At 42.5% G+C, this 27,123-nt stretch overlaps 2 protein-coding genes across 3 annotated transcripts; one reads left to right on the plus strand and one right to left on the minus strand.

Moving 5' to 3' along the window:
* The first annotated feature begins 8,815 nt into the window (after positions 1–8,815).
* On the plus strand, positions 8,816–12,507 carry LOC127349085 (uncharacterized). Its single transcript, XM_051374875.2, has 3 exons — positions 8,816–9,357; positions 9,462–9,691; positions 11,722–12,507. Exons 1-3 carry the CDS (start codon positions 8,865–8,867, stop codon positions 12,328–12,330), a joined length of 1,332 nt encoding a protein of 443 aa, XP_051230835.2. The 5' UTR covers positions 8,816–8,864; the 3' UTR covers positions 12,331–12,507.
* Positions 12,508–13,898: 1,391 nt separating this feature from the next.
* Positions 13,899–18,200, minus strand: LOC127296371 (26S proteasome non-ATPase regulatory subunit 4 homolog). Of its 2 annotated transcripts, XR_007848469.2 has the most exons (12): positions 18,065–18,188; positions 17,855–17,968; positions 17,649–17,754; positions 17,279–17,393; positions 16,988–17,197; positions 16,591–16,897; positions 15,973–16,102; positions 15,334–15,431; positions 15,170–15,238; positions 14,400–14,479; positions 14,108–14,149; positions 13,899–14,070 (listed from the first exon to the last, which is right to left on the minus strand). XR_007848469.2 is itself a non-coding variant. In XM_051326433.2 (11 exons), the coding sequence occupies exons 1-10, from the start codon at positions 18,074–18,076 to the stop codon at positions 14,420–14,422; spliced, it is 1,221 nt and encodes a 406-aa protein (XP_051182393.1). In that variant the 5' UTR covers positions 18,077–18,200; the 3' UTR covers positions 13,899–14,149; positions 14,400–14,419. The 2 variants fall into 2 exon arrangements, 1 of the variants encoding a protein (XP_051182393.1); XM_051326433.2 differs by having other exon boundaries at positions 13,899–14,149; positions 18,065–18,200.
* Between the last annotated feature and the right edge of the window lie 8,923 nt (positions 18,201–27,123).

The following is a 27,123-nucleotide window of genomic DNA, read 5'->3' on the forward strand; positions in this document are numbered from 1 at the left end:
AGAGCCTCTACTAATAACGGAGAGCATGCAAGATCATAAACAACACATAGGTAATAGATTGATAATCACCATAACATAGTATTCTCTATCCATCGGATCCCGACAAACACAACATATAGAATTACAGATAGATGATCTTGATCATGTTAGGCAGCTCACAAGATCCAACAATGAAGCACATAAGGAGAAGACGACCATCTAGCTACTGCTATGGACCCATAGTCCAGGGGTGAACTACTCACTCATCACTCCGGAGGCGACCATGGCGGTGAAGAGTCCTCCGGGAGATGATTCCCCTCTCCGGCAGGGTGCCGGAGGCGATCTCCTGAATCCCCCGAGATGGGATTGGCGGCGGCGGCGTCTCTGGAAGGTTTTCCGTATCGTGGCTCTCGGTACTGGGGGTTTCGCGACGGAGGCTTTAAGTAGGCGGAAGGGCAACGCAGGGGGCCACACGAGGGCCCCACACGCTAGGCCGGCGCAGCCAGGGCTTGGGCCGCGCCGTCCTATTGTGTCGGCGCCTCGTGGCCCCACTTCCTTTCCCTCTCGGTCTTCTGGAAGCTTCGTGTAAAAATAGGACCCTGGGCGTTGATTTCGTCCAATTCCGAGAATATTTCCTTACTAGGATTTCTGAAACCAAAAACAGAAAACAAAGAATCGGCTCTTCGGCATCTTGTTAATAGGTTAGTGCCGGAAAATGCATAAATACGACATATAATGTGTATAAAACATGTAGATATCATCAATAATGTAGCATGGAACATAAGAAATTATCGATACGTCGGAGACGTATCAGCATCCCCAAGCTTAGTTCCTGCTCGTCCCGAGCAGGTAAACGATAACAAAGATAATTTCTGGAGTGACATGCCATCATAACCTTGATCATACTATTGTAAGCATATGTAATGAATGCAGCGATCAAAAACAATGGTAATGACATGAGTAAACAAATGAATCATAAAGCAAAGACTTTTCATGAATAGTACTTCAAGACAAGCATCAATAAGTCTTGCATAAGAGTTAACTCATAAAGCAATAAATAAAAGTAAAGGTATTGAAGCAACACAAAGGAAGATTAAGTTTCAGCGGTTGCTTTCAACTTGTAACATGTATATCTCATGGATAGTGTCAATGTAAAGTAATATAACAAGTGCAATATGCAAGTATGTAGGAATCAATGCACAGTTCACACAAGTGTTTGCTTCTTGAGGTGGAGAGAGATAGGTGAACTGACTCAACATAAAAGTAAAAGAAAGGTCCTTCAAAGAGGAAAGCATCGATTGCTATATTTGTGCTAGAGCTTTTATTTTGAAAACATGAAACAATTTTGTCAACGGTAGTAATAAAGCATATGTATCATGTAAATTATATCTTACAAGTTGCAAGCCTCATGCATAGTGTACTAATAGTGCCCGCACCTTGTCCTAATTAGCTTGGGTTAACACTGATCATCATTGCATAACATATGTTTCAACCAAGTGTCACAAAGGGGTACCTCTATGCCGCATGTACAAGGGTCTAAGGAGAAAGTTCGCATTGGATTTCTCGCTTTTGATCATTCTTCAACTTAGACACCCATACCGGGACAACATAGATAACAGATAATGGACTCCTCTTTTAATGCTTAAGCATTCAACAACAGTTAATATTCTCATAAGAGATTGAGGTTCTATGTCCAAACTGAAACTTCCACCATGATTCATGGCTTTAGTTAGAGGCCCAATGTTCTTCTCTAACAGTATGCATACTCAAACCATTTGATTGTGAAAACCGCCCTTACTTCAGACAAGACGAACATGCATAGCAACTCACATGATATTCAACAAAGAGTTGATGGCGTCCCCAGGAACATGGTTATCGCACAACAAACAACTTAATAAGAGATAAAGTGCATAAGTACATATTCAATACCACAATAGTTTTTAAGGCTATTTTGTCCCATGAGCTATATATTGCAAAGGCGAATGATGGAATTTTAAAGGTAGCACTCAAGCAATTTACTTTGGAATGGCGGAGAAATACCATGTAGTAGGTAGGTATGGTGGACACAAATGGCATAGTGGTTGGCTCAAGGATTTTGGATGCATGAGAAGTATTCCCTCTCGATACAAGGTTTAGGCTAGCAAGGTTTATTTGAAACAAACACAAGGATGAAACGGTGCAGGAAAACTTACATAAAAGACATATTGTAAACATTATAAGACTCTACACCGTCTTCCTTGTTGTTCAAAACTCAATACTAGAAATTATCTAGACTTTAGAGAGACCAAATATGCAAACCAAATTTTAGCAAGCTCTATGTATTTCTTCATTAATAGGTGCAAAGTATATGATGCAAGAGCTTAAACATGAGCACAACAATTGACAAGTATCAAATTATTCAAGACATTTTAGAATTACTACATGTAGCATTTCCCGATTCCAACCATATAACAATTTAACGAAGAAGATTCAACCTTCGCCATGAATACTATGAGTAAAGCCTAAGGACATATTTGTCCATATGCAACAGCGGAGCGTGTCTCTCTCCCATACAACGAATGCTAGGATCCATTTTATTCAAACAAAAACAAAAACAAACCGACGCTCCAAGCAAAGCACATAAGATGTGATGGAATAAAAATATAGTTTCAGGGGAGGAACCTGATAATGTTGTCGATGAAGAAGGGGATGCCTTGGGCATCCCCAAGCTTAGACGCTTGAGTCTTCTTAAAATATGCAGGGGTGAACCACCGGGGCATCCCCAAGCTTAGAGCTTTCACTCCTCTTGATCATAGTATATCATACTCCTCTCTTGACCCTTGAAAACTTCCTTCACACCAAACTTCAAGCAAACTCATTAGAGGGTTAGTGCACAATAAAAATCCACATGTTCAGAGGTGACACAATCATTCTTAACACTTCTGGACATTGCACAAAGCTACTGGACATTAATGGAACAAAGAAATTCATCCAACATAGCAAAAGAGGCAATGCGAAATAAAAGGCAGAATTTGTCAAAAACAGAACAGTCCGTAAAGACGAACCTGGAAGGGGCACTTAACTTGCTCAAACGGAAAAACTCAAAACTAATGAAAGTTGCGTACGTATCTGAGGATCACGCACGTAAATTTGCAGATTTTTTTGATTTTTTTACAGAGACTTCTGCGCGAATTTGTGACAGACAGCAATGCTGTTTCTGTGCAGCAATCCAAATCTAGCATCAACTTTACCATAGAGACTTTACTTGGCACAAAAACATGATAAGGAGAGGTTGCTACAGTATTAAACAACTTCCAAGACTCAAATATAAAACAAAGTACTGTAGTAAAAATATGGGTTGTCTCCCATAAGCGCTTTTCTTTAACGCCTTTCAGCTAGGCGCAGAAAGTGTAAATCAAGTATTATCAAGAGATGAAGCATCGGCATTACCTTGGGCTTTACTCTTACCTTTATTGTTCTTTTTTTTACTCTTTGATTTAGGGAATATATGTCTACCCCCGGGTGTAGAGGTGAATTTTAGGGTGCCTTCTCCCATATCTATGACTGCTCCCAATAGTTTCAGCAGGGATCTTCCGAGTGTGATTTGTCCTGTTCCTGCACATTCAATAACAAGATAATCAATGGATATTGTTCTCCCAAGAATGGTTGTATGCACACCCGCAGCTATTCCTTTAGGAATTATAACAGAGTTATCAATAATAGTTATTCCTTCTCCCCCTTCAACGAATCCCCAAAGTTGCAAAGATTCATGAATACTCCTAGGCATTAAGCAAAATTCAGACATAATATCACAATTGGCATGAAGAGTTTGGTCACCGATAACAATTTTAATAGTAGGATCCCATAATGAAGGTTCAGAGTTCACTAAAACTTGATCAAGACGGTTACGAACATATCTATAATTTTCATTCAAGCGAGATGCTCTTGTCTCAAGAGTGTTTAATCTATTATAAATGCTAATAAGGGCTGAATCAAAGTTATTAGCTGAATCATGTGATGCAACCAACTTTTTTATGGAATTAAAAGCTTGATCCCCATTGCAATGAAGGAAATCTCCTCCCACTACAGCATCCAAGGCATATCTATAGCGAATCATAAGACCAAAATAAAAATTACTAAGGAGCAAACTTAGCGTCATTTGAGGTTCAGCTTTACGATAAGAAGTAAAAATTCTCGACCAAGCATCTTTAAAACTCTCCTCATCCCCTTGTTTAAAAGTAAAAACTAATTCCTCGGGTGAAGAAGTAACAGGTGCAGAGCTAGACATGATAACAAAAGTAAACTAGATGCAAGTAACTAATTTTTTGTGTGTTTTTGATATAGAGAACAAGACAAGTAAATAAAGCAAAGCTAGCAACTAATTTTTTTGTGTTTTGTTTAAGTGCAGCAAACAAGGTAGTAAATAAAATAAAGCAAGACAAAAACAAAGTAAAGAGATTGGGAAGTGGAGACTCCCCTTGCAGCGTGTCTTGATCTCCCCGGCAACGGCGCCAGAAAAAGAGCTTGATGCGTGCAATTAACACACGTCCGTTGGAAACCCCAAGAGGAAGGTGTGATGCAGACAGTAGCAAGTTTTCCCTCAGAAAGAAACCAAGGTTTATCGAACCAGGAGGAGCCAAGAAGCACATCGAAGGTTGATGGCGGCGGGATGTAGTGCGGCGCAACACCAGGGATTCCGGCGCCAACGTGGAACCTGCACAACACAACCAAAGTACTTTGCCCCAACGAAACAGTGAGGTTGTCAATCTCACCGGCTTGCTGTAACAAAGGATTAACCGTATTGTATGGAAGATGATTGTTTGCAGAAAACAGTAAAGAACAAGTATTGCAGTAGATTGTATGCGATGTAAAGAATAGGTCCGCATGTTGGGTGAACAAATTACAGTCGGGCAATTGACAAATAGAGAGGGCATGACAATGCACATACATGATATGATAAATATAGTGAGATTTAATTGGGCATTACGATAAAGTACATAGACCGCTATCCAGCATGCATCTATGCCTAAAAAGTCCACCTTCAGGTTATCATCCGAACCCCTTCCAGTATTAAGTTGCAAACAACAGACAATTGCATTAAGTATGGTGCGTAATGTAATCAATAACTACATCCTCGGACATAGCATCAATGTTTTATCCCTAGTGGCAACAGCACATCCACAACCTTAGAACTTTCTGTCACTGTCCTAGATTTAATGGAGGCATGAACCCACTATCGAGCATAAATACTCCCTCTTGGAGTTAAGAGCAAAAACTTGGCCAGAGCCTCTACTAATAACGGAGAGCATGCAAGATCATAAACAACACATAGGTAATAGATTGATAATCACCATAACATAGTATTCTCTATCCATCGGATCCCGTCAAACACAACATATAGAATTACAGATAGATGATCTTGATCATGTTAGGCAGCTCACAAGATCCAACAATGAAGCACATAAGGAGAAGACGACCATCTAGCTACTGCTATGGACCCATAGTCCAGGGGTGAACTACTCACTCATCACTCCGGAGGCGACCATGGCGGTGAAGAGTCCTCCGGGAGATGATTCCCCTCTCCGGCAGGGTGCCGGAGGCGATCTCATGAATCCCCCGAGATGGGATTGGCGGCGGCGGCGTTTCTGGAAGGTTTTCCGTATCGTGGCTCTCGGTACTGGGGGTTTCGCGACGGAGGCTTTAAGTAGGCGGAAGGGCAACGCAGGGGGCCACACGAGGGCCCCACACGCTAGGCCGGCGCGGCCAGGGCTTGGGCCGCGCCGCCCTATTGTGTCGGCGCCTCGTGGCCCCACTTCCTTTCACTCTCGGTCTTCTGGAAGCTTCGTGTAAAAATAGGACCCTGGGCGTTGATTTCGTCCAATTCCGAGAATATTTCCTTACTAGGATTTCTGAAACCAAAAACAGCAGAAAACAGCAACTGGCTCTTCGGCATCTTGTTAATAGGTTAGTGCCGGAAAATGCATAAATACGACATATAATGTGTATAAAACATGTAGATATCATCAATAATGTAGCATGGAACATAAGAAATTATCGATACGTCGGAGACGTATCAATGCACTTTTTGCAAGAAATGCATGGAGTCTGTGGATCATCTCTTCGTCCATTGTCGGTTCACTTTGAGGATTTGGGAGAAGGCAAAGGATTGGCTTGGCACCACCAAGCTTCATTCTACTCCCACGGTGGGACAAACTTTCCTGGAATGGTGGAACTTCATGTCTCTTGGGCAAAACCGCAAAGGTGTGGCATCCCTTGCCATGCTAATTCTCTGGGAGGTGTGGAAGGAGCGGAATAATAGGGTGTTCAACAACAAACGTGCTCCTTCGCAAGTCGTCTTCGATAGGGTTAAGACTGAGGCTAGGCTATGGATGTTAGCGGGTGCAAAGAATTTGGGCAATTTGATGCCGGGAGAGTGATGGTGTAATAAGTTCTAAAATCTTTTACTTTCTTGTAAAACTTCTCCTTAATTAATAGAATGGGCAAAGTTTTTGCCCGCGTTTCAAAAAAAAGGGGAGCTATGCTCACATCACACGCGAGATCGTGGAGTCCAGAAGTGACTTTGTTGAACTCCCGTAGTCTCGTTTTGCTACGAGGAAAGAAGTACAAATAAAGAAGCTCATGATTTGGCTAGGAGTGTAGTTTATGACAACCAAGGTCGCAATGTTTGGTTTCTAAGTCCGCCTGATGGATGTTCTATTCCTATGACTGTTATTGTTTAATGAAGGCGGTGAATTCTCAACAAAAAATTCTGCGGACCTTGCCTTTAGCTAAGTTGTGTGGGTGAATAGATTTCTATCACTATTTTCGTTGTCAATATTCTTTTTTTTTTTGCATCAGAATAGAATCCAGGCCTTTTCTCAAAAAAAAAACCAAGCCTATTCGTTCGGTTGCCTAAAATTTGCTTCTCGGCTAATTGCAAATCGTTTGGGTTTTTTTTCTTTGACAAAGGGAATACATGGATATTGCGGAGATACCCATTAAACCTAGTATCTGCACCCACCAAATGTCCAATAGATATTACGGATGTCACACACCCAAAACATAAAAAGAATAAGAAGAAAAAATAGATGTCACGCCACAATGATCGGATCCTTGCAGTTACAGCACAAGCCACCACACAAGACAACACCAGGTGTCCACAAAGTGATCGGCCATTTGTCTTGGTAGGCTTAATTTCTATTTTAAATTTCCAGTCTTGATCAACATTGTCCTTTTTGGCCTCTCCTTATCACCAAGTGCATGCGGAGTTTGTTGATATTCTCGCCATCCACTAGGAGATCAATGATGAATTTGTCCATCATGCAGTACAAAATGATTTGGTAGAGCATCTATGGACGCTGAAAGGAGACGACACCTAAGTCTTGATCTAGTAGAACTTTATTTTATATGAATTGTTCCACTTTCATTACTATAGCGCTACCTTCATATTTATTTATGTGTTCAAACTTTTTATAAAACTATGGAAAAAAGATGAAACCTATTGGGCGCGTCATATTGACGACGGGTCTAGGAAGAAGCATCCACCATAGGTGCCACACAGTGTCGGTGCTCCCCATACGCTGAATTCGGTGTTGTTCCAGACCCGTACGGAGCCACGACGACAATACAGCCCAAAAGAGTAAGACCACTCATAATCTAGCACATAATGACAATTCTAACCAGTTCCGGATCGTAGCTCAAGTAACCAAAAATTACAAACACCCTTTTGGGCGACCCTAGGCATCGGTTGGCCGACCGGAGGACGTAAAATCGGTCGTTCTCTGCCCTGTCGGATCAAGATCGCACGTTCACAATTAGTCTAAACATAGTTTTGCATTTCCCCCCTCCATGTTTGGAAAATCAACCCGCAGTGCCGAGCGTCTTCACTAAAACTAGAATGATATACCCCACTTCGGTCCTTCCCTTCCAGGTATTTACAACAAAAATGCCACCACGATGATTTGTAGAGTGACAACAAAAATCTCTCACCCACCACAAAAAATACACTATTACCACACAAAAAATGTAACAATTTTTTTAAATAATAATGTTTCAAAAAAGGTTAAACAACTACTATTTTGCTACAGGTTGGTTACAACAAAAATCAACAATATTTACAACAAAAAATCAGCAAAAAAATTGAAAAAAAATACATATGTGTGGCTATGAAATTTGGTTAAGCAATAGCAAACTCACTACATATTTAATTCCAACAAAATCAACATCTATTTGAACAAATAATATAGATCATTACAACAACAATCACAAACTTGCGGAAACATCATGTAAGCATTATAACATCTTTGAGATGATTTCACTACAAAATTTATACGCAATTGTTACAAAATTAACGAGTGTATGGTACATTGAAAGGTGTCCATGACTAAAATAATTACACCCAAAATCACAAATAATTACAACAAATAATCATACGTTTACAACATATTAAGAAACACACGTTTTCGTAACATATCGCTTAGAAAAATCTTAAAAAATCTGTCGTGTGATTTTACAATAATTTTTTATCTAATTATTACAGTTTGGAAACAACATTGTAGGTTTCTTAATAAAAGATAACACTCTCCACTGTTGGGCCAAAAAAGCAGGTTCATATAGAACCGCGCGGGAGCGAGCAAGGACGACCGATCCCTGGGGCACGATCGGGATCCGAAGCGTTTTCCTTTTCCTTTGACAATAAGCATTACACAAATACATGTCCTTCAAAGATTTTTTTTTTTACAAATACCTGAGCTTAGGGGAGACGTATCCTAACCGAACACAGCGAATTTGGAACTCCATAATCTGATCCGGATACTCCTCGCGATAGCCGAGCTCACAAGGGAAAAAAAAAAAAAAAAAAAACGACGGATCTCGAGCTTGCCCACGACCCGACGTACGATTCACCGATGGAGGTCGACGGCGAGTCGTGCAAGTCATGGGCATGGTGGCTGGACGCGCTGCAGGCGATGCGGATGACATACTCGATTCCCATGGACGCCAAGGAAGCGAGGATACGTGCAGACGTAGCGGAGGCGACGCTCAGATTGGAGGCGGCGGAGGCTCTGCGGAAGGGTCAGCTGATGAGGTGGATCGGCAGGAGGAGAGACCCGGAGCTGCTCCGAGTGGCGGCCGAGGAGGCAAGCAGGATGGACCGGCTGCACGACGAGCTGACGGCGGTGAGCAGATGGGCCAAGACCAAGGACCCCAAGGCAGCGGCGTACCGGGAGCAGCTGGACGACAAGCGGACAGAGATGTACCTGAGGACGGAGACGGAGGAGAGACAGGTCAAGAGCGAGGGCCGGTCGGACGGCGACATGGAGGCCCGCGAGGCTTGCGAATATCGCAGCAAATGGAAATCCTTGCACTCATATTACCGTGGCGGCTCTTACGACGACACCAGTAAGTCCCCTTGATTGGGAGTTCCATTCCAATTTTCAGACGCTTTCTTTGTCTCTCTTTTTCCATTGATGAATATTGAGTCATCACGATGATATGCAATACAGCGGCTATCCCTGCTATGCCTTACACCGACGATATCAGCGGAGCCAACCATCGGACCGTTGGCCTGACTGGAACTCTGCAGATTTTTTCCTTCAAAGTCACGGCGATAGCCGAGGAGTTGAGATGGCCACTGGATGTGTATGGCTTGATCGCCATAAGAGACTACGTGGACCGTCGGCGCAACATTATTTTTGCACGCTCCAGGGATAACTGCCAAACTATCACATCTCAGGTATGCATTGTCTCTGCCTACTCATATTTTGTTGTTGCTTCAAAGTTGTATTAGACTGGACTAGCTTGGACTAAATGTGCACACACCTCTACCAATATACACTTTGTTCTCCTTTACTAAACCATCATACCAATGTCTTTATTTACCACTCTTTATGGCATGCACCTAATCATTACGCCATTTTTCCACTATTGTGCCTTAAATTGAATAACAAATGCTTCTGTACATTTCTAATACTCCCTCCGTCTCAGATTAACAGGCACGCACGTAGTTTAAGAAATTGCTTTGATCATTATTTTAGTCAATAAAATATGAAATATATGGCACAAAAATTATATCATTGGAAAGCTTTTTTGCATACGAATCTACCGATATATATTTTGTAGACATAAAAGTTATATTTTGTTGATCAAATCAATGGTCAAAGTTTGTCTTGAACTGTGTGCGTGCCTGTTAAACCAAAACGAAGGTAGTTGTTGTTTTCGTTTGTTTGCTCGGAAGGGTGCTAGATTCTTCTTTAGGTTTAGAATCGTGGAATGGGAAGAAAACTTTACTTTCTTAGCAATTTCTCATCATCGTTTTTTTTTCGAAATGGGGGAAATATCGTCCCAGCTTCTGCATCCAAGGGATGCACACGACTTTTTATTAGATTATTCACGACACCTTACAAGAAGCAATACAAAAGATCAAACTCGAAGCCACCTCACTAAACCTACAGTGGGATGAAGAGGGTGACAATACACCAACTCACATCATCCAAAAAACCAAATGCCTTCCCAGGCCGCCCAATAGTAGATGAGAAACACATCCAGTCAAGCAAACTCTCAGCGCACGCCAACGTCCACGCCACAGGAGCTGCTACCGCCGTCTTCCTCGACTCCATCTTCAAGAGGGATCATCGCATTGATCTTTCTAGGCCTGCCATCGATGCCGCCACGGCACCAAACGACACCACCATCCTACGCGTCCATCACATTGCGTCAGTCTCCAAGACACCACTGCACCATGCCGCGGAGACTCGCCGACGCCGACACAGCAAAGAACACCGCTCTACCTCAGCACCACCACCATCCGTTGTCTGCTCCAAAACGATGCCCCCAACAGGTAGAACGGCGATGCACGCTGCATCGTCCGATCCGGGAGACCCGGGTCTAGGGTTTCCCATGGAGCAGCCCAGGCAAAGAACACATACTGCAGAGACAATGCCTTCAACAAGGTAACGACGAACATGCGCCGCCATCATCCGCCATGACCGAAGTCAGGGCCGGCTTTCATCGGTAGCTACACCTCACCATCGGGAGCTAGACGACGGATCGCGAGATCCGCCAAAGCTAGCCACACAACTAGCCGACCTCCTCCGGCGGAAGAGAAGACCACCACTGCCATGCCTAGAGTAGAAACTCCATGCGCCCTCGTGAAGCGGAAGGGACACAAACGAAGACCGCACGCCGCTGCCCGCGGGAGCCCGCCCATCCCCTCCGCCCGATCCCCATGGGGACCGGATCAGATTGAAAGGAGAAGCCGCTGCATCTTGCGGCCACCGGATCCGCTGTGGCCGCCGTCCCTTCGCTGCACCGACGCCGCGGGAAGAAACGACGAGCTTCGTCGTCACCGCAGCTCGGCGCCAAGAGGACGTCCGCCGCCGCCACCACACCGCCCAGGCTTTGCCTGGCGATGTTGGTGGCAGCGGCGGCGGAGAGGAGAACGCCGGGGGGGATGGAGTGGGCGGGTGGAGGTGGGCGCCCCGGCGGCGGCGCGGCGCCGCCGCGCGAGGGCGGGTTTGGGTTGGGAGTCGGGAGGGGGCAGGAGCAATTTCTCATCATCGTGTGTTGCCTTTCTACTTATCCACTAACATATGTATTTTAATTCATGTTATTGCAATTTCATTCATACTTGGGTAAATGAGTTGTGTCACAAATGGACGCATACTATCTTTTCTATCCATTTATGTGGATTTTAGCTATATTTCATATTTTTCCAACATATAATATATCATACTAATATTTATTTTAATTAACCGGTGCATGTAGGATCCATATTTAATACTAGTGGGTCCAACTCGTGCACCCGTGCTAGACGATATGTTTTATTCTGTAAGATTTGAGGTTGTGCTAAAAGTGAAGAGCGCCACTAATGAATCGGAAGATAAAGATTTGAGCTTCTTAGCTACGAAGTACAGGATATACTACGAAACGAAGCATTCATGTGCCCTTAGCTTTGTTGTCGCTAGCAAGCTTTCCAAACTAGAGTGGACAATCGGCTACCTTGCTAAATCCGTGGAGGCTACTATCAGTATAGAAGTGATTCATGGGGCATGGCCAGATGGTTGTCGAGGTATATTCAGCGCAAGTACCATTAGTCTAGATGACATGAAAGTTACCCTCCTCTCTCTTGAAGGTGGCAAGCTGCCGGTTACTGCTGATGGTATGATCGCTCTTTCACGGCATGTTGTTTGCATTGAAATTAAGGGGGAGCTGAAAATTGCTGTTGCAACAGAATATGCCAATGGTGAACAAGTTACAACAAAAGATGCAATGATATTCACACCTAGGCAAGCCGGTAGAAGTTCTGCCATTCTTATGGTTCGATCATGTAAGATGAAAGTCCTTGTTGCATGGTCGCTTGTTCGCTCAGATTGATCTAGACATAACAAAGGACTTTGTGACCTAGAGAGAGGTTGCATGCAGCTATCTCCTCATGAAGGTGATGTCATAGACTGTCGTACTCTTCACTGGTCCAATATTGTTGTGACCGTGGATTTTAGCCTCTCTGGTGATTAAATTGGTATAGATGATGCAGTATTACAATGGATGACATGAGGGATGGTTCCAGTGATGGCACCTAAGCTAATCTTGTTTTCTTTGGCAAGCCGATGTTGCAACTAACTATCTTGTATCAAAGTTCAGTTATCGGCATATATGCAAGCTAGAGAATATGACTTCTTTTAATTTATACAGAAAATATTAATTCAACCAATAGCCTCTGTCTTGTCGGAAAAAAAACTCCTATTTTAAAATATACATAAATAAGATGTAGCAAAACTACAATAATAATAGAGAATGTTTTAAATTTTGACAACATATATGTCTAAACTATCAATTCGCATCTTGGACGGAAATTCAATTCGGCACATGGGAGCATATGCTCCTGCCACCGGAAAAATATTTTTAAATGTTCAAAAAAATCAAACAAAAAAATTCTCGCTTATGTATCAACATTTTACGTGCGCACATCAAGTCTTGCGAAAAACCGATATTTTTGTGACTTGTGTAAAAAAGACAAATAAAATGTCTCGTACACAACCTTTTTTTACACAAAAATTTGTCTTTTTTACGGATGGCACTCAAAAAGTCGGTTTTCTGTGAAACAACTTTTTGAACGTGTAGAATTTCAAGATGTATCCACTAAATTTTATGTTCAAATTTTTCAACATTTTAAAAAAGCATTTAAAACGAAGTTTAAAAACCGGGAGCATATGCTCCCGGGTGTCAAAACGCCACTCCCTTGCTATCTTGGAGCGCTATAAGGATTTTAATTTTAGCTGCAATCTTATCAAGATCCATGAGGGATTCAAGTGCAGTTTCATATAACTAAGGGCTCCTTTGATTTATAGAAATTGCATAAAATGTAGATTTGAATTTTATAGAAAAAAATTCTATATATGTTGTTTGATTCATAGAAACATATCCTATGAGAACTAATCCAATAAGAATCTTGTAGTAAAATCCTATAAGGAAAAAACATGAGATTACCTCATAGAAAAATTCCTTTGCTACAATCAAACACACTTCATTTTCTCATAGGATTTAAGTAGCTATAACATTTAAATCATATACTTTTCTTATTCCTATGATTTTTCTATCATACTATGAATCAAAGGAGTCCGAAGGAGGCAGAGCACATGTTCGGACCCAACCTATTCCGTATGACCCAAAGAGGAAAGGGAGTATTGGTATGGTGACCGTATGATCCTAAGACACAGTTTCAAGGGCAATCTGCTACGCCACATTGCCAGGACGAAATGCCCAAAGAGCACACACACAAAACATATTACATACCACCAACATATCGAACGACAACGAAGCACACCCACACACACACACACAAAAAAAAAACAAGTACACATACCATGTCCCAACCTGGCTTTAACGAACGAACACTGCTGCAGCAAAAAATGTTACTTCAACCATGTTTTAAAGTGCTAGGCTGGCAAACAACAGTTTCACTTGACCGCAACATTGTCTACAAAAAGAATTTGCAACATTGAATCACTTAAAACATACATGGGCATTTGTGCGGGCAGGCATAATACAAATTCTCTCAGCATTTAAGTTATCGTCAACACGGTTACAAGAGGATAAGTAAATTCATAGCCAAGTGTAAAAGCTACATGAGGATAAGTAAATTCATAGCCAAGTAAAAGCAGCCAATGCTTGCAACCCTCAATTCTTCATGCACCTGAAAAATCAGAAAATAGAGTTAATTGACTGGTGGTGCAGTTCCAATAATAAATATAGTATAGCAGCTAAAATGTGTTCTTCATCCTAAAAGCTGGAAGCTGGGTGGATACAAACATCATGAATTTCAAAGCAGTCCAAAATAATGTGACCAAGTTCAGAGTTCAGAACATATCAAAAAAACTAATGCAGCGTCTGAAACATATTCTTTTCAACAATGGTGAAAAAATGCACCAATAATGGAATCTTACATCAAAGCTACAAAGGGAGTTTAGTTCTTTCCATCTTCAGGCTTGTCAGCCTTGTCCGACTTATCTTTATTCTCCTCTTGCTGCCAGACGAACATTAGTCAGATTTGGTACCAAAAAAAAACAATAAAAGATAAAGATGCATCAGAAAGTAACCGTGGTTGCTAGTAAAAATTTCATAAAACTCATCGGCATTAATAATAAACCTATCAACTAACCTAAATTTTTAGTCAGATTTGGTACCAAAAAAAACAATAAAAGATAAAGATGCATCAGAAAGTAACCGTGGTTGCTAGTAAAAATTTCATAAAACTCATCGGCATTAATAATAAACCTATCAACTAACCTAAATTTTCTTAATTAGTTAGTACTTAATAAAACTGAAATCTCGTTTCACGGCATTTTTTCACGGTAACGAACATGTGGCTACACTCCTTATTTTCGGATTCCCTTTCCTAAAGATGACGAGATCTAAATACTCATTATTTAATTTTGACATTCGGTGCTAATTTTAGTTGTCAATCTCCATGAGAAACTAGATCCCTTCAGCGTAAGCAAGATGGAAAATTACAGCAGATAAACAACAAGGTACAAATTCCGTCAACAGAAACTGAGATGCATAACATAAAATAAGTGTAGTGTAAGTTGCAACCTCAAGAGGTAAAGGGATGTCAACAAGGACAAGAACATTGTTACATCATGGCATCGCTACACTAGAAGACCCTCCCTCTAACAAAAGGAACTCAACATAAGAACAATAAGAGGATTTTTACCTCTGCTTGGCCATGCAATGATGCCAGCAGATCTTTCACGGATGGATCATTGGGGTCAACACCAGGAAGCTGAAAAAGGAGGGACAAGGGGGCACATTATAAAAAAAAAAACTGATGCTATATTCATTATTACATGTAATCGGTTGTCTAAGAGATGGCTTTACCGAATTAAGGATGGATGTCACAAATGATCTGTCTTCAAACACTTTGCTCATATCAGATTGACCAGGCATTTCTGCATCCTGGACAGACATTTGAAGAGCTGCATACAAATAAAAAATACACATAAGAACATACTAATTCCAATCTGAGGTCAAAACAGAAGCTGTTCAAGTATGCATCATATGCATAACACAGAATTTGCACATATAACAAAGAGGTTCAAATTTGGATTATCGATCAAATAAGAAACTAGACATGTTTGCACATTTTTTAAGATGGCATTATATATATATGACACCAGCGAGCAGGTGTGAACATACAATTCAGGTCATATAGTTAACGCAAGTCCCCAAGGTTTCTTCACACAAGAACTGATTTTTCCAGTGTAGGGTGCAAAAGCCTATGCTTTTCGGTATAGTTAGTTGTATTAAACAAACAAATTGCCAGGCAGAGGATATAGTGAATTTCAAGGTGAGCTTTTTATGAGTATCAGTGATAGAAGTAAACATTGACCTACACAAGGATAAATATGGGACTAGCTAATGTCTCTAAACGAGTAATCGATATATTGTTTTCTCCATGATTTTAAATAAACTTCATAATATAATAATCCAACTGAGCTAAGAAACAATATGACCTACCCAATGCCAAATCCTGGTCATCTGCAGCAGCTTCAGCCATTGCGGCATCAGCCACAGCTGCAGCTCCTGAAGCTCCCTCGTCCATTGACATTGCTAGAGCCTTCTGTAGTAGATCAGCATCATCATCATCCTGTAAACCACAACTCCAACTATATTAGTCATCTGGTATCACCACTAATATAAACATCCATAGGATACAATAGAGCTGAAACAGGTCCTTAGATGCAACCGAGAGATTCATGCAAAGCATATACACCATTGTTTGTTATGGTGCAAACAATGGTGTTAACCTTGTTGTATAGTTACAAACCAAGAAAGAACTAGGCAAGAAGTTGCATCAGCGATACTCCATTGTAATCCATGCAAAGCATATAGTTACAAGACTACATAATCAAAACGTGGACCTTTATTAGCATTTTGTGTTGCTTCTATATGAACATTACTCACTAATGTATCCATGTACATCACAAGGAATTATGCAAGTCACAATTTTAGAGAAAGTACTGTACTAGTCAATGATCATAGTTTGAAGCTAAAACAGGTTTAGTTTACTATGATATAAGCATCCAAGATCAGAAAGCTCACAATATGTAACAGATGTTGGATAATGAAAATTACCTTTGGTTGATCTCCCTTATCATCAGCAGAAGCATTTGAGGCAGGTTCCGCATCAGCCATAACAGAATCGGTGTTTGAGCTTGATGCCTCCTTATTGTCAGCACCAGAAGATTCTTCAGCAGCCTTTTTCGCGATAGCCTCTTGCCTTGCTCGCTCTTCTTCCATAGACAAGCGCAAGGCAAGTGCCAACTCTGGATCCACATTCGGGTCAACGCCAAAATCATATCCAGTAGCTCCAGTAGCTGCAGCGGCAGCTGCAGAAGCAGCGAAACCACTTCCACCTTCTTCACCGGTAAAGATAGGAGTGCTGAGAAAAGAGATAAGAATAATAAGGTGTCTACACAAGAAGGTTATCACATTAGATAGAGCCCTGAGAACTCGAGACAAAGTTCGTTACCTTATAAGAACATCAGAAAGGGCATGTTCACCCGGAGGAACATGCACAATGTGGCTGCTATCACTGCTGTTACAAGCAGCAATCAACGCTTCCAGCTTCTCGGGCTTCTCGTCATCAGCTTCACCAAAATCAACAACGTCAAGAGCAACGTTGTTCTTCTTGAGCTTCTTCCCTATTTGCTCCAGCATCTTCTTGTCGTATGTCACAGGGCTGAGAGGAGATAAGGAACGCTTCATTAGCCATGGTTCAGATACAGAAAGAGACAGAGAAGTTTATCTTTGCTCAACATACCTTCCGATGAACACTATGATTCTCTGCTGCTGCCTCTTGTTCTGGCGATGCTTGAGCGCCAGTTGAGCAACCTGGATGGCTGCCGCCAGGTTCGCTTCAGCTCCAACCTCCAGGCCTGCACGTTAAATTGTTGCGCATCAAGGTGGTGTACAGCTTTATAGTTCCCGTAATAAGAATGTTAAACCAAAGGCAGACATACTATGACCAAGAGCCGTCCACAGGGCTAGAGCATTATATATCCTAGCCTTAGACAACGAGCTTACACGCTGGCTCCTTAAACTAACTACTACTAGGTCCACAACTTCTGCACTGGTTCTAGCAATAAGCCACTCTAGTAAAGGCGGAATTTGGGGATTGATGGGGAGCTTACCGTGCATACAGGCGAGGATCTTGCCAAGGTCGCTGGTGGGCGTAACGAGCACGCGCACGCCCTTGCCGGCCATGGTCATGACGCCGACCGTGTTCTCCGGGTTCGACTGCAATCGGCAAGAAACAAACAAAAAGTCAGATCCGGAACCCAAAACCCTAGCTCGATGGATCGATCGATCGGATCGGAGGGGGACGGTTGGTTGGTACCTGGGTCTTGGCGCCGCAGATGAGGTTGACGGCGTCGGCCTGCGCCTGGAAGCGGGACGGCGAGTAGTCGCCGTTCCGCATCCACTCCGAGTTGTCTATGCAGATCATCGTCGACTGCAAAAAGGGGGGAAACCAACAGACGGGTGAGAATCAGATGCCGGCGAGAAGCGATCTGGGGGCAAGGGCGCGGGACGGGCGGGGTGCACGGACCTCGAGCACCATGGCTGCGCCGCTCTGCGGTCGAGGACTCGAGGGTTCGGGTTGGGGAACAAGCTGGTCCAGGGAAGAGGGGAGAGGCGAGCTCTTATTTGCGGTCGTGGCCGTGGATTGCTTTCCGAACAGGTAACAGATTCCAGACCCTGTGTCCGGCCCGTGGTGGTATTGGATAACTTTGTGGTCAGTTGGGCCTTGACGGAAGAAGGCCCATGGGTCGGGATTTGTTTTTTGCCATGCCCACGTGTCTGACTGCAAGCTCTCGAATATACAAATACTTTTTTTTTGGGTGCCAAACTTGCTTAATGTTTTCTAGTTTCATCACTATATAGCCATGTAATGATCAAAGATTAAGTGTAATTGCCATCGTAGGTTCCTAACGCTATCATCCCCGTTGGTCTTCTTAGACTTGTTATGTTAAGGAGGTCATACCCAACTCTACCATGATCGTTAGAATGTGGGTTTGAGCCGAGTTTTTTTTTAACTTTTGAGTTTCAAGATTTATTTCCACACATATCTGCATTGGGTTTGTCTGTTGGAGCCGATGTGGTACTTATCTTATTTTTTCTCTATGAACACTCTTGGTTAAGACGTTGTTTCCTCATGTGATCGATATGTGCGGGGGAAATTAAAATAATTAAAAACATTGATAGCCATTCAAGAAAGGATTTAATTTATTGAAAATTGGTCTGAAACACTAACTAAACGTACTATGAAAGAATCGAATCATTTTACCAAGCGAAATTGTGTTCTTTTTTGTATTCATATAAAACATATGCTTGTGTCCTTATGACATTGTGAAATATCTGAAGCATCATGACTCGGTAGATTTACGATGAAGGTGATTTCAATTATGGAGTCTCTTTGGAGGTACTACTCTCGCTCGAAATTAGCAAATAGGTGTTGTCTCATTAAATGAACTGCGACTATGTTTTTATTTCTTATGTTCACAGGGCCTTCGACGTCGATTCCAATATGTGCAGCTTTGCATATTATGTTATAGGGGGGAATACAAGAATCAAGGTGAAAGATCATATCTCATTTTATATGTAGTTTTGGTGTTGATGACAATGATAATATATGAACATTTCGGTTTATAAGATTTGTAGGTTATTACATTCTCTAGATGCTTAAAGAGTGAAGAGTATGCAAGATATTGGAAGAGAAAAGAAAGAGAAGAAGAAAGAAAGAAAAGAGAAGGAGAAGAGAAAGAAGAAAGCAAAGAAAAGAAGAAGAAGGGTGCCTGGGCGGTACCGCCGGCCTGGCCACGGCCGGAGGCTCCGGCCATGGTACCGCCCATGGTACCGGGGAAGCGGGGGGCGCCTCAGTATAGATGCAGGGGGGTTTGGAGCCCCGGCGGTACCGCGACCGGCACCCCGGCCGGAGGCTCCGGCCTCCCCCCCCCCCCCCCCGGACCGAGCCCCCTCTGGCCACGTGGCCTCCTCCTGCTGGGCGGGCGCGCGTCGCCAGGAGCGGTAGTACCGGCCCAAACTGGCCGGTACTACCGGCCACCCCTCTCCAACGTCTCCAACGGCCGAATCGGCTGTCCCTTTTAAGGGCTTCTTCTCCATTGAGCTAGGGTTGCTCATTCCCCCTCCTAAAAAGACATACACCATTGTTGAGCCACCAAGAACATCAAATCCATCGGATCTCCTTCCGCAACCACCCAAATCCCTTGTGCTTTGGAGAATCGACGGAGAAGACCCCGATCTACATCCTCACCGAAGCGTTTTTCATTTCCCCCTCTTATGCTTGAGGGCCCCCTTGCTAGTGTTCCTCTTTGGATCCCTAGTGGTTGTTGTTTGATGTATGCTTGTTGATTTGTTGTGTTGTAACAGATTTGGGAGCCTCCAATTTGGTTGTGGATGTGTGCCCCAAGAACCTTGTAAAGGCCCGGTTTCCGCCTCGAGGAAATCCCTTAGTGGAAGTGGGCTAGGCCTTCGTGGCGTTGCTCACCGGAGATCTGAGTGAAGCCTTCGTGGTCGTTGGTTTGGCTTTCGTAGCAACCACACTCCTCCAAACGTAGACGTACCTTCTTGCAAAGGAAGGGAACTACGGGAATCATCTCCGTGTCATCGCGTGCTCCACTCTCGGTTACCTCTATCCCACTCTATCTCTATATTGCTTAGATATATCTTGCTTAGTTGTTAGCCTTGTCATATAGGTAAATTCACTTAGTTGCATATCTAGAGAATTTACCTTTTGTGTCAAGCCTAAATTGAAAAAGAACTAAAAATTGGTTAGCACCTATTCACCCCCCCCCTCTAGGTGCGGCATACGATCCTTTCAATTGGTATCAGAGCCTCGGCTCTTATTTCGGGCTTAACCGCCTAAGAGTATGCCGGACGAGGAGTCCTCGGAAGGGGCCGCCAAGATGGTCTCCGTGGAAGACTTCAATTCGTTGAAGTCCTCCGTGGAAGCCCAAATGGAAAGCATGAAAAAGATGATTGCCGAGCTTTTGGCTCCGGCCCTTCCCAAGGCTCCTAGTGTAGAGGTAAAAGACACGGGTGCGTTAGAGAAGGGAGAGGCTTCGGACCTACCCTCATCTACCAAACCCGTGGAAGGTGATAACTTAAACACTATCAAATCTCCCATTGCATCTCCTAGGGGAACCGATGGGAGTGAGAGCTACAATCGAGTACCTCCACCTTTCCAATCACCCGATATACCGGTTCCCCATCCACATTTGAACATTCGGGGCGACCCACCTAAGTTCTCTATTGAAAATTTCGATACTTGGCAATTTGAGTTCCGCTCTCATGTTTGTAGTGCCTCAAATGAATTATGGAGAATCATCATGGTGGGCTTCAAGCCATACAACCCCGACAATTTGACTAGAAGAGAAGCCGTTGATAGTCAACTCAACAACACCGCCTTGCACATGATTCAATCAAGTGTGGGGACAAAGGAATTGCATCGTGTCCGGAACTACACCACCGCCAAGGAAGCTTGGGATGGTTTGACCGCTAGTTGCATTGGAAGTGAGAGCACAAGGAGGAACAAGTATAATGCTCTCAAGAATAAAGCCGAAGGGTTCTTGAGGCTACCGGATGAAGATCATGAAGATATGTATGGAAGACTTCTCACCGTTGCCGATGCCTTCCGGCTTATTGGTGCCACCCACATAAATGATACTTGGATCAAGGAGAAGTACATTGAATGCATGATGCCATTTGTACCCATTGATGTCAAGACTCTTGTGGGGAGGGAATGCTATTCCTCTCTCACCTCTCAACAAGTCGTGCACGAGATGCAAGCTCTCAAGGTGCTTGAGGAAGCCTCTCATGATTCTCGCAATCGTGCTCTTGGGATGGCAAAAGGTTCCAACCTTGCCTTGGTGGTCAACTCCGTCGATGAAGTGATTCCTCAAGAATCTTATAGGGCATCTTGGAGCATGACCTATCCGGAAGATTTGCAATGCCACTACCATGACCACATGGCCTTCCATGCAAAGTCATTTTGGATTGATCCCTCCAAGGCCAAGGAAGACAACATCAAGAGGAACAACAAAAGTGGGTTCACTAGCTTTGGTCCAAAGACAAGATCATGCTACAATTGTGATGACAAGCGCCACTTCATTGCCGAATGCCCCTATGAGAATAGAGAGCTTCATAATGGAAGGCTCATTCCCAAGGACAAGAGCAAAGACTCAAAGGGCAAATATTCAAAGCCCCTCAACAAGAAGTTCTACAACAACAAGACCAAGAAGGGCAAGAGGCCCTCAAGAGTTGTGCTATAACAAGGGAAGAATATTCTACCGATGAAGTTGAAAGTTCTAGTGGTGATGAAGATGAAGAAAGCTCAAAGGAATTGGCCGCCATCGTCACCACCAACACACCCTCTTCATCTCTCTTTGAATCTCCCAATGAGAACCCTCATATCAAGAATGCACATTGCTTCATGGCAAGGTCCTCCTTGGACACACCTATTGTGCTATCAACTCAAGAAGAGTATACCTCCGGAGATGATGATATTGATGATGAAGAAGATGCAACCTCTAATGGATTGGTCGCTCTTGCCTCCCTCTCCACTAACTCTTCATCACCAAGTGAATCCCCCAATGAGGTCATTCATGTGGAGGAAGAAAGTTGCCTTATGGCTAAATCCTCCGAGGTATCATCCCCTAACCCCTCTATGCCTAACTTATCTAGTGATCTAGGGGTTGATGATGCTAGTCTAAAAGTGAAACAAGAAATGCTAGAGTTTGATGATTTCATTCTTAACCTACAAGGTAACACTAAGAAGCATGTTTCTAGCCTCATGGTTCGTATAGCTCAACAAAGTGATATGCTTGAGAAAAAGGGTCAAATAGAGAGAGAAGACTCTCTTGAAATCCATGCTCTTAAAAATGCTCTTGAGGAAAGTCAAGAAACTATAGCTTCTCTTGAGGAGAGGCTAGAAACTCTTGAAGAGCCTCAAGATAAAATTAACAAGCTCACAAAAGCTAGAGATCTTGCTAGGGCTAAGTCTAAAGTGCTTAAAAAGGAAAAGGCCCAATTTGAGGTTGATCATGAGAAACTTGTGAAAGATCTAGATGAACTAGACAAAGCTCACAAAGCTTTGAAGAGTGAATACACTCTCTTATCCAAGTCTTATGAGCAACTTCAAATTAGGCTTGCCTCATATGATGTGCCTAGTTCCTCTACTCCTTCATGTGATCATGCAAATGTTATTGAGGAAAATGCTAGGTTGAAAGATGAACTTGCTAGGACCTCCTCTCCCCAAAGTAAACTTTCCTTGGATGATCTTTTGAGTAAGCAAAGGTCAAACAATGGGAAGGAGGGATGATGTCTACGTTCCCCCTCCTTTCCTGTAGACAGTGTTGGGCCTCCAAGAGCAGAGGTTTGTAGAACAGCAGCAAGTTTTCCCTTAAGTGGATCACCCAAGGTTTATCGAACTCAGGGAGGAAGAGGTCAAAGATATCCCTCTCATGCAACCCTGCAACCACAAAGCAAGAAGTCTCTTGTGTCCCCAACACACCTAATAGGTGTACTAGTTCGGCGAAGAGATAGTGAAATACAGGTGGTATGAATATGTATGAGCAGTAGCAACGGTGCCAGAAAATAGCTTGCTGGCGTGTAGTTGATGGTGGTAGTATTGCAGCAGTAGTAACACAGTAAAACAGTAAACAAGCAGCGATAGCAGTATTTAGAAACAAGGCCTAGGGATTACACTTTCACTAGTGGACACTCTCAACATTGATCACATAACAGAATAGATAAATGCATACTCTACACTTTTGTTGGATGATGAACACATTGCGTAGGATTACACGAACCCTCAATGCCGGAGTTAACAAGCTCCACAATAATGCTCATATTTTAGTAACCTTTAGTGTAAGATAGATCAACAGACTAAACCAAGTACTAGCATAGCATGCACACTGTCACCTTCATGCATATGTAGGAGGAATAGATCACATCAATATTATCATAGCAATAGTTAACTTCGCAATCTACAAGAGATCATGATCATAGCATAAACCAAGTACTAACACGGTGCACACACTGTCACCTTTACACACGTGCAGGAGGAATATAACTACTTTAATAACATTGCTAGAGTAGCACATAGATAAATTGTGATACAAACTCATATGAATCTCAATCATGTAAAGCAGCTCATGAGATTATTGTATTGAGGTACATGGGAGAGATGAACCACATAGCTACCGGTACAGCCCCGAGCCTCGATGGAGAACTACTCCCTCCTCATGGGAGCAGCAGCGGTGATGAAGATGGCGGTGGAGATGGCAGCGGTGTCGATGGAGAAGCCTTCCGGGGGCACTTCCCCGTCCCGGCGGCGTGCCGGAACAGAGACTCTTGTCCCCCAGATCTTGGCTTCGCGATGGCGGCGGCTCTGGAAGGTTTCTGTGGGTTTCGTCGAACGCCTCAGGGTTTTCGTGACGGAGGCTTTAAATAGGCGAAGAGGCAGCGCAGGAGGGCTGAAGGGGTGCCCACACCATATGGCGGCGCGGCCAGGGCCTGGGCCGCGCCGGCCTATGGTCTGGGGGCCCAGTGCCCCCCTCTGGTCCTTCTCGTGTGTTCTGGATGCTTCCGGTGAAAATAGGAACCTGGGCGTTGATTTCGTCCGATTCCGAGAATATTTCGTTACTAGGATTTCTGAAACCAAAAACAGCAGAAAACAGGAACTGGCACTTCGGCATCTTGTTAATAGGTTAGTTCCAGAAAATGCACGAATATGACATAAAGTGTGCATAAAACATGTAGATAACATCAATAATGTGGCATGGAACATAAGAAATTATCGATACGTCGGAGACGTATCAGCATCCCCAAGCTTAGTTCTGCTCGTCCCGAGCAGGTAAAACGATAACACGTATAATTTACGGAGTGAGATTCCATCATAATCTTGATCATACTATTTGTAAAGCATATGTAGTGAATGCAGCGATCAAAACAATGTATATGACATGAGTAAACAAGTGAATCATATAGCAAAGACTTTTCATGAATAGCACTTCAAGACAAGCATCAATAAGTCTTGCATAAGAGTTAACTCATAAAGCAATAATTCAAAGTAAAGGTATTGAAGCAACACAAAAGAAGATTAAGTTTCAGCGGTTGCTTTCAACTTGTAACATGTATATCTCATGGATATTGTCAACATAGAGTAATATAATAAGTGCAATATGCAAGTATGTAGGAATCAATGCACAGTTCACACAAGTGTTTGCTTCTTGAGGTGGAGAGAAATAGGTGAACTGACTCAACATTGAAAGTAAAAGAATGGTCCTCATAGAGGAAAAGCATCGATTGCTATATTTGTGCTAGAGCTTTGATTTTGAAAACATGGAACAATTTTGTCAACGGTAGTAATAAAGCATATGTATCATGTAAATTATATCTTACAAGTTGCAAGCCTCATGCATAGTATACTAATAGTGCCCGCACCTTGTCCTAATTAGCTTGGACTACCGGATCATCACAATGCACATGTTTTAACCAAGTGTCACAAAGGGGTACCTCTATGCCGCCTGTACAAAGGTCTAAGGAGAAAAGCTCGCATTGGATTTCTCGCTATTGATTATTCTCAACTTAGACATCCATACCGGGACAACATAGACAACAGATAATGGACTCCTCTTTTATGCATAAGCATGTAACAACAATTAATAATTTTCTCATTTGAGATTGAGGATATATGTCCAAAACTGAAACTTCCACCATGGATCATGGCTTTAGTTAGCGGCCCAATGTTCTTCTCTAACAATATGCATGCTTAACCATAAGGTGGTAGATCGCTCTTACTTCAGACAAGACGAACATGCATAGCAACTCACATGAAATTCAACAAAGAGTAGTTGATGGCGTCCCCAGTAAACATGGTTATCGCACAACGAGCAACTTAATAAGAGATAAAGTGCATAATTACATATTCAATACCACAATAGTTTTTAAACTATTTGTCCCATGAGCTATATATTGCAAAGGTGAATGATGGAATTTTAAAGGTAGCACTCAAGCAATTTACTTTGGAATGGCGGAGAAATACCATGTAGTAGGTAGGTATGGTGGACACAAATGGCATAGTGGTTGGCTCAAGTATTTTGGATGCATGAGAAGTATTCCCTCTCGATACAAGGTTTAGGCTAGCAAGGCTTATTTGAAACAAACACAAGGATGAACCGGTGCAGCAAAACTCACATAAAAGACATATTGAAAACATTATAAGACTCTACACCGTCTTCCTTGTTGTTCAAACTCAATACTAGAAATTATCTAGACCTTAGAGAAACCAAATATGCAAACCAAATTTTAGCATGCTCTATGTATTTCTTCATTAATGAGTGCAAAGCATATGATGCAAGAGCTTAAACATGAGCACAACAATTGCCAAGTATCACATTATCCAAGACATTTATAGCAATTACTACATGTATCATTTTCCAATTCCAACCATATAACAATTTAACGAAGAAGAAACTTCGCCATGAATACTATGAGTAGAAACCAAGGACATACTTGTCCATATGCTACAGCGGAGCGTGTCTCTCTCCCATAAAGTGAATGCTAGGATCCATTTTATTCCAACAAAACAAAAACAAACAGACGCTCCAAGTAAAGTACATAAGATGTGACCGAATAAAAATATAGTTTCAAGGGAGGAACCTGATAATGTTGTCGATGAAGAAGGGGATGCCTTGGGCATCCCCAAGCTTAGATGCTTGAGTCTTCTTGAAATATGCAGGGATGAACCACCGGGGCATCCCCAAGCTTAGACTATTCACTCTTCTTGATCATAGTATATCATCCTCCTCTCTTGACCCTTGAAAACTTCCTCCACACCAAACTCGAAACAAGCTCATTAGAGGGTTAGTGCATAATCAAAAACTCACATGTTCAGAGGTGACACAATCATTCTTAACACTTCTGGACATTGCTCAAAGCTACTGGAAGTCAATGGAACAAAGAAATCCATCCCACATAGCAAAAGAAACAATGCGAAATAAAAGGCAGAATCTGTCAAAACAGAACAGTCCGTAAAGACGAATTTTAAAAGGGCACCAGACTTGCTCAGATGAAAATGCTCAAATTGAATGAAAGTTGCGTACATATCTGAGGATCACTCACGTAAATTGGCATAATTTTCTGAGTTACCTACAGAGAATTAGGCCCAGATTCGTGACAGCAAGAAAACAGTTTCTGCGCAGTAATCCAAATCTAGTATTGACTTTACTATCAAAGACTTTACTTGGCACAACAAAACACAAAACTAAGATAAGGAGAGGTTGCTACAGTAGTAAACAACTTCCAACACACAAATATAAAACAAAATACTGTAGCAAAATAACACATGGGTTATCTCCCAAGAAGTTCTTTCTTTATAGCCATTAAGATGGGCTCAGCAGTTTTAATGATGCACTTGCAAGAAATAGTATTTGAAGCAAAAGAGAGCATCAAGAAGCAAATCCAAAACACATTTAAGTCTAACATGCTTCCTATGAAAAGGAACCTTGTACACAAATAAATTCATGAAGAGCAAAATGACAAGATCAGGAAGATAAAACAAGTGTAACTTCAAAAATTTCAGCA

The sequence above is a fragment of the Lolium perenne genome, chromosome 4 (genome assembly GCF_019359855.2).
Source record: "Lolium perenne isolate Kyuss_39 chromosome 4, Kyuss_2.0, whole genome shotgun sequence".
NCBI classification, from domain to species: Eukaryota; Viridiplantae; Streptophyta; class Magnoliopsida; order Poales; family Poaceae; genus Lolium; species Lolium perenne.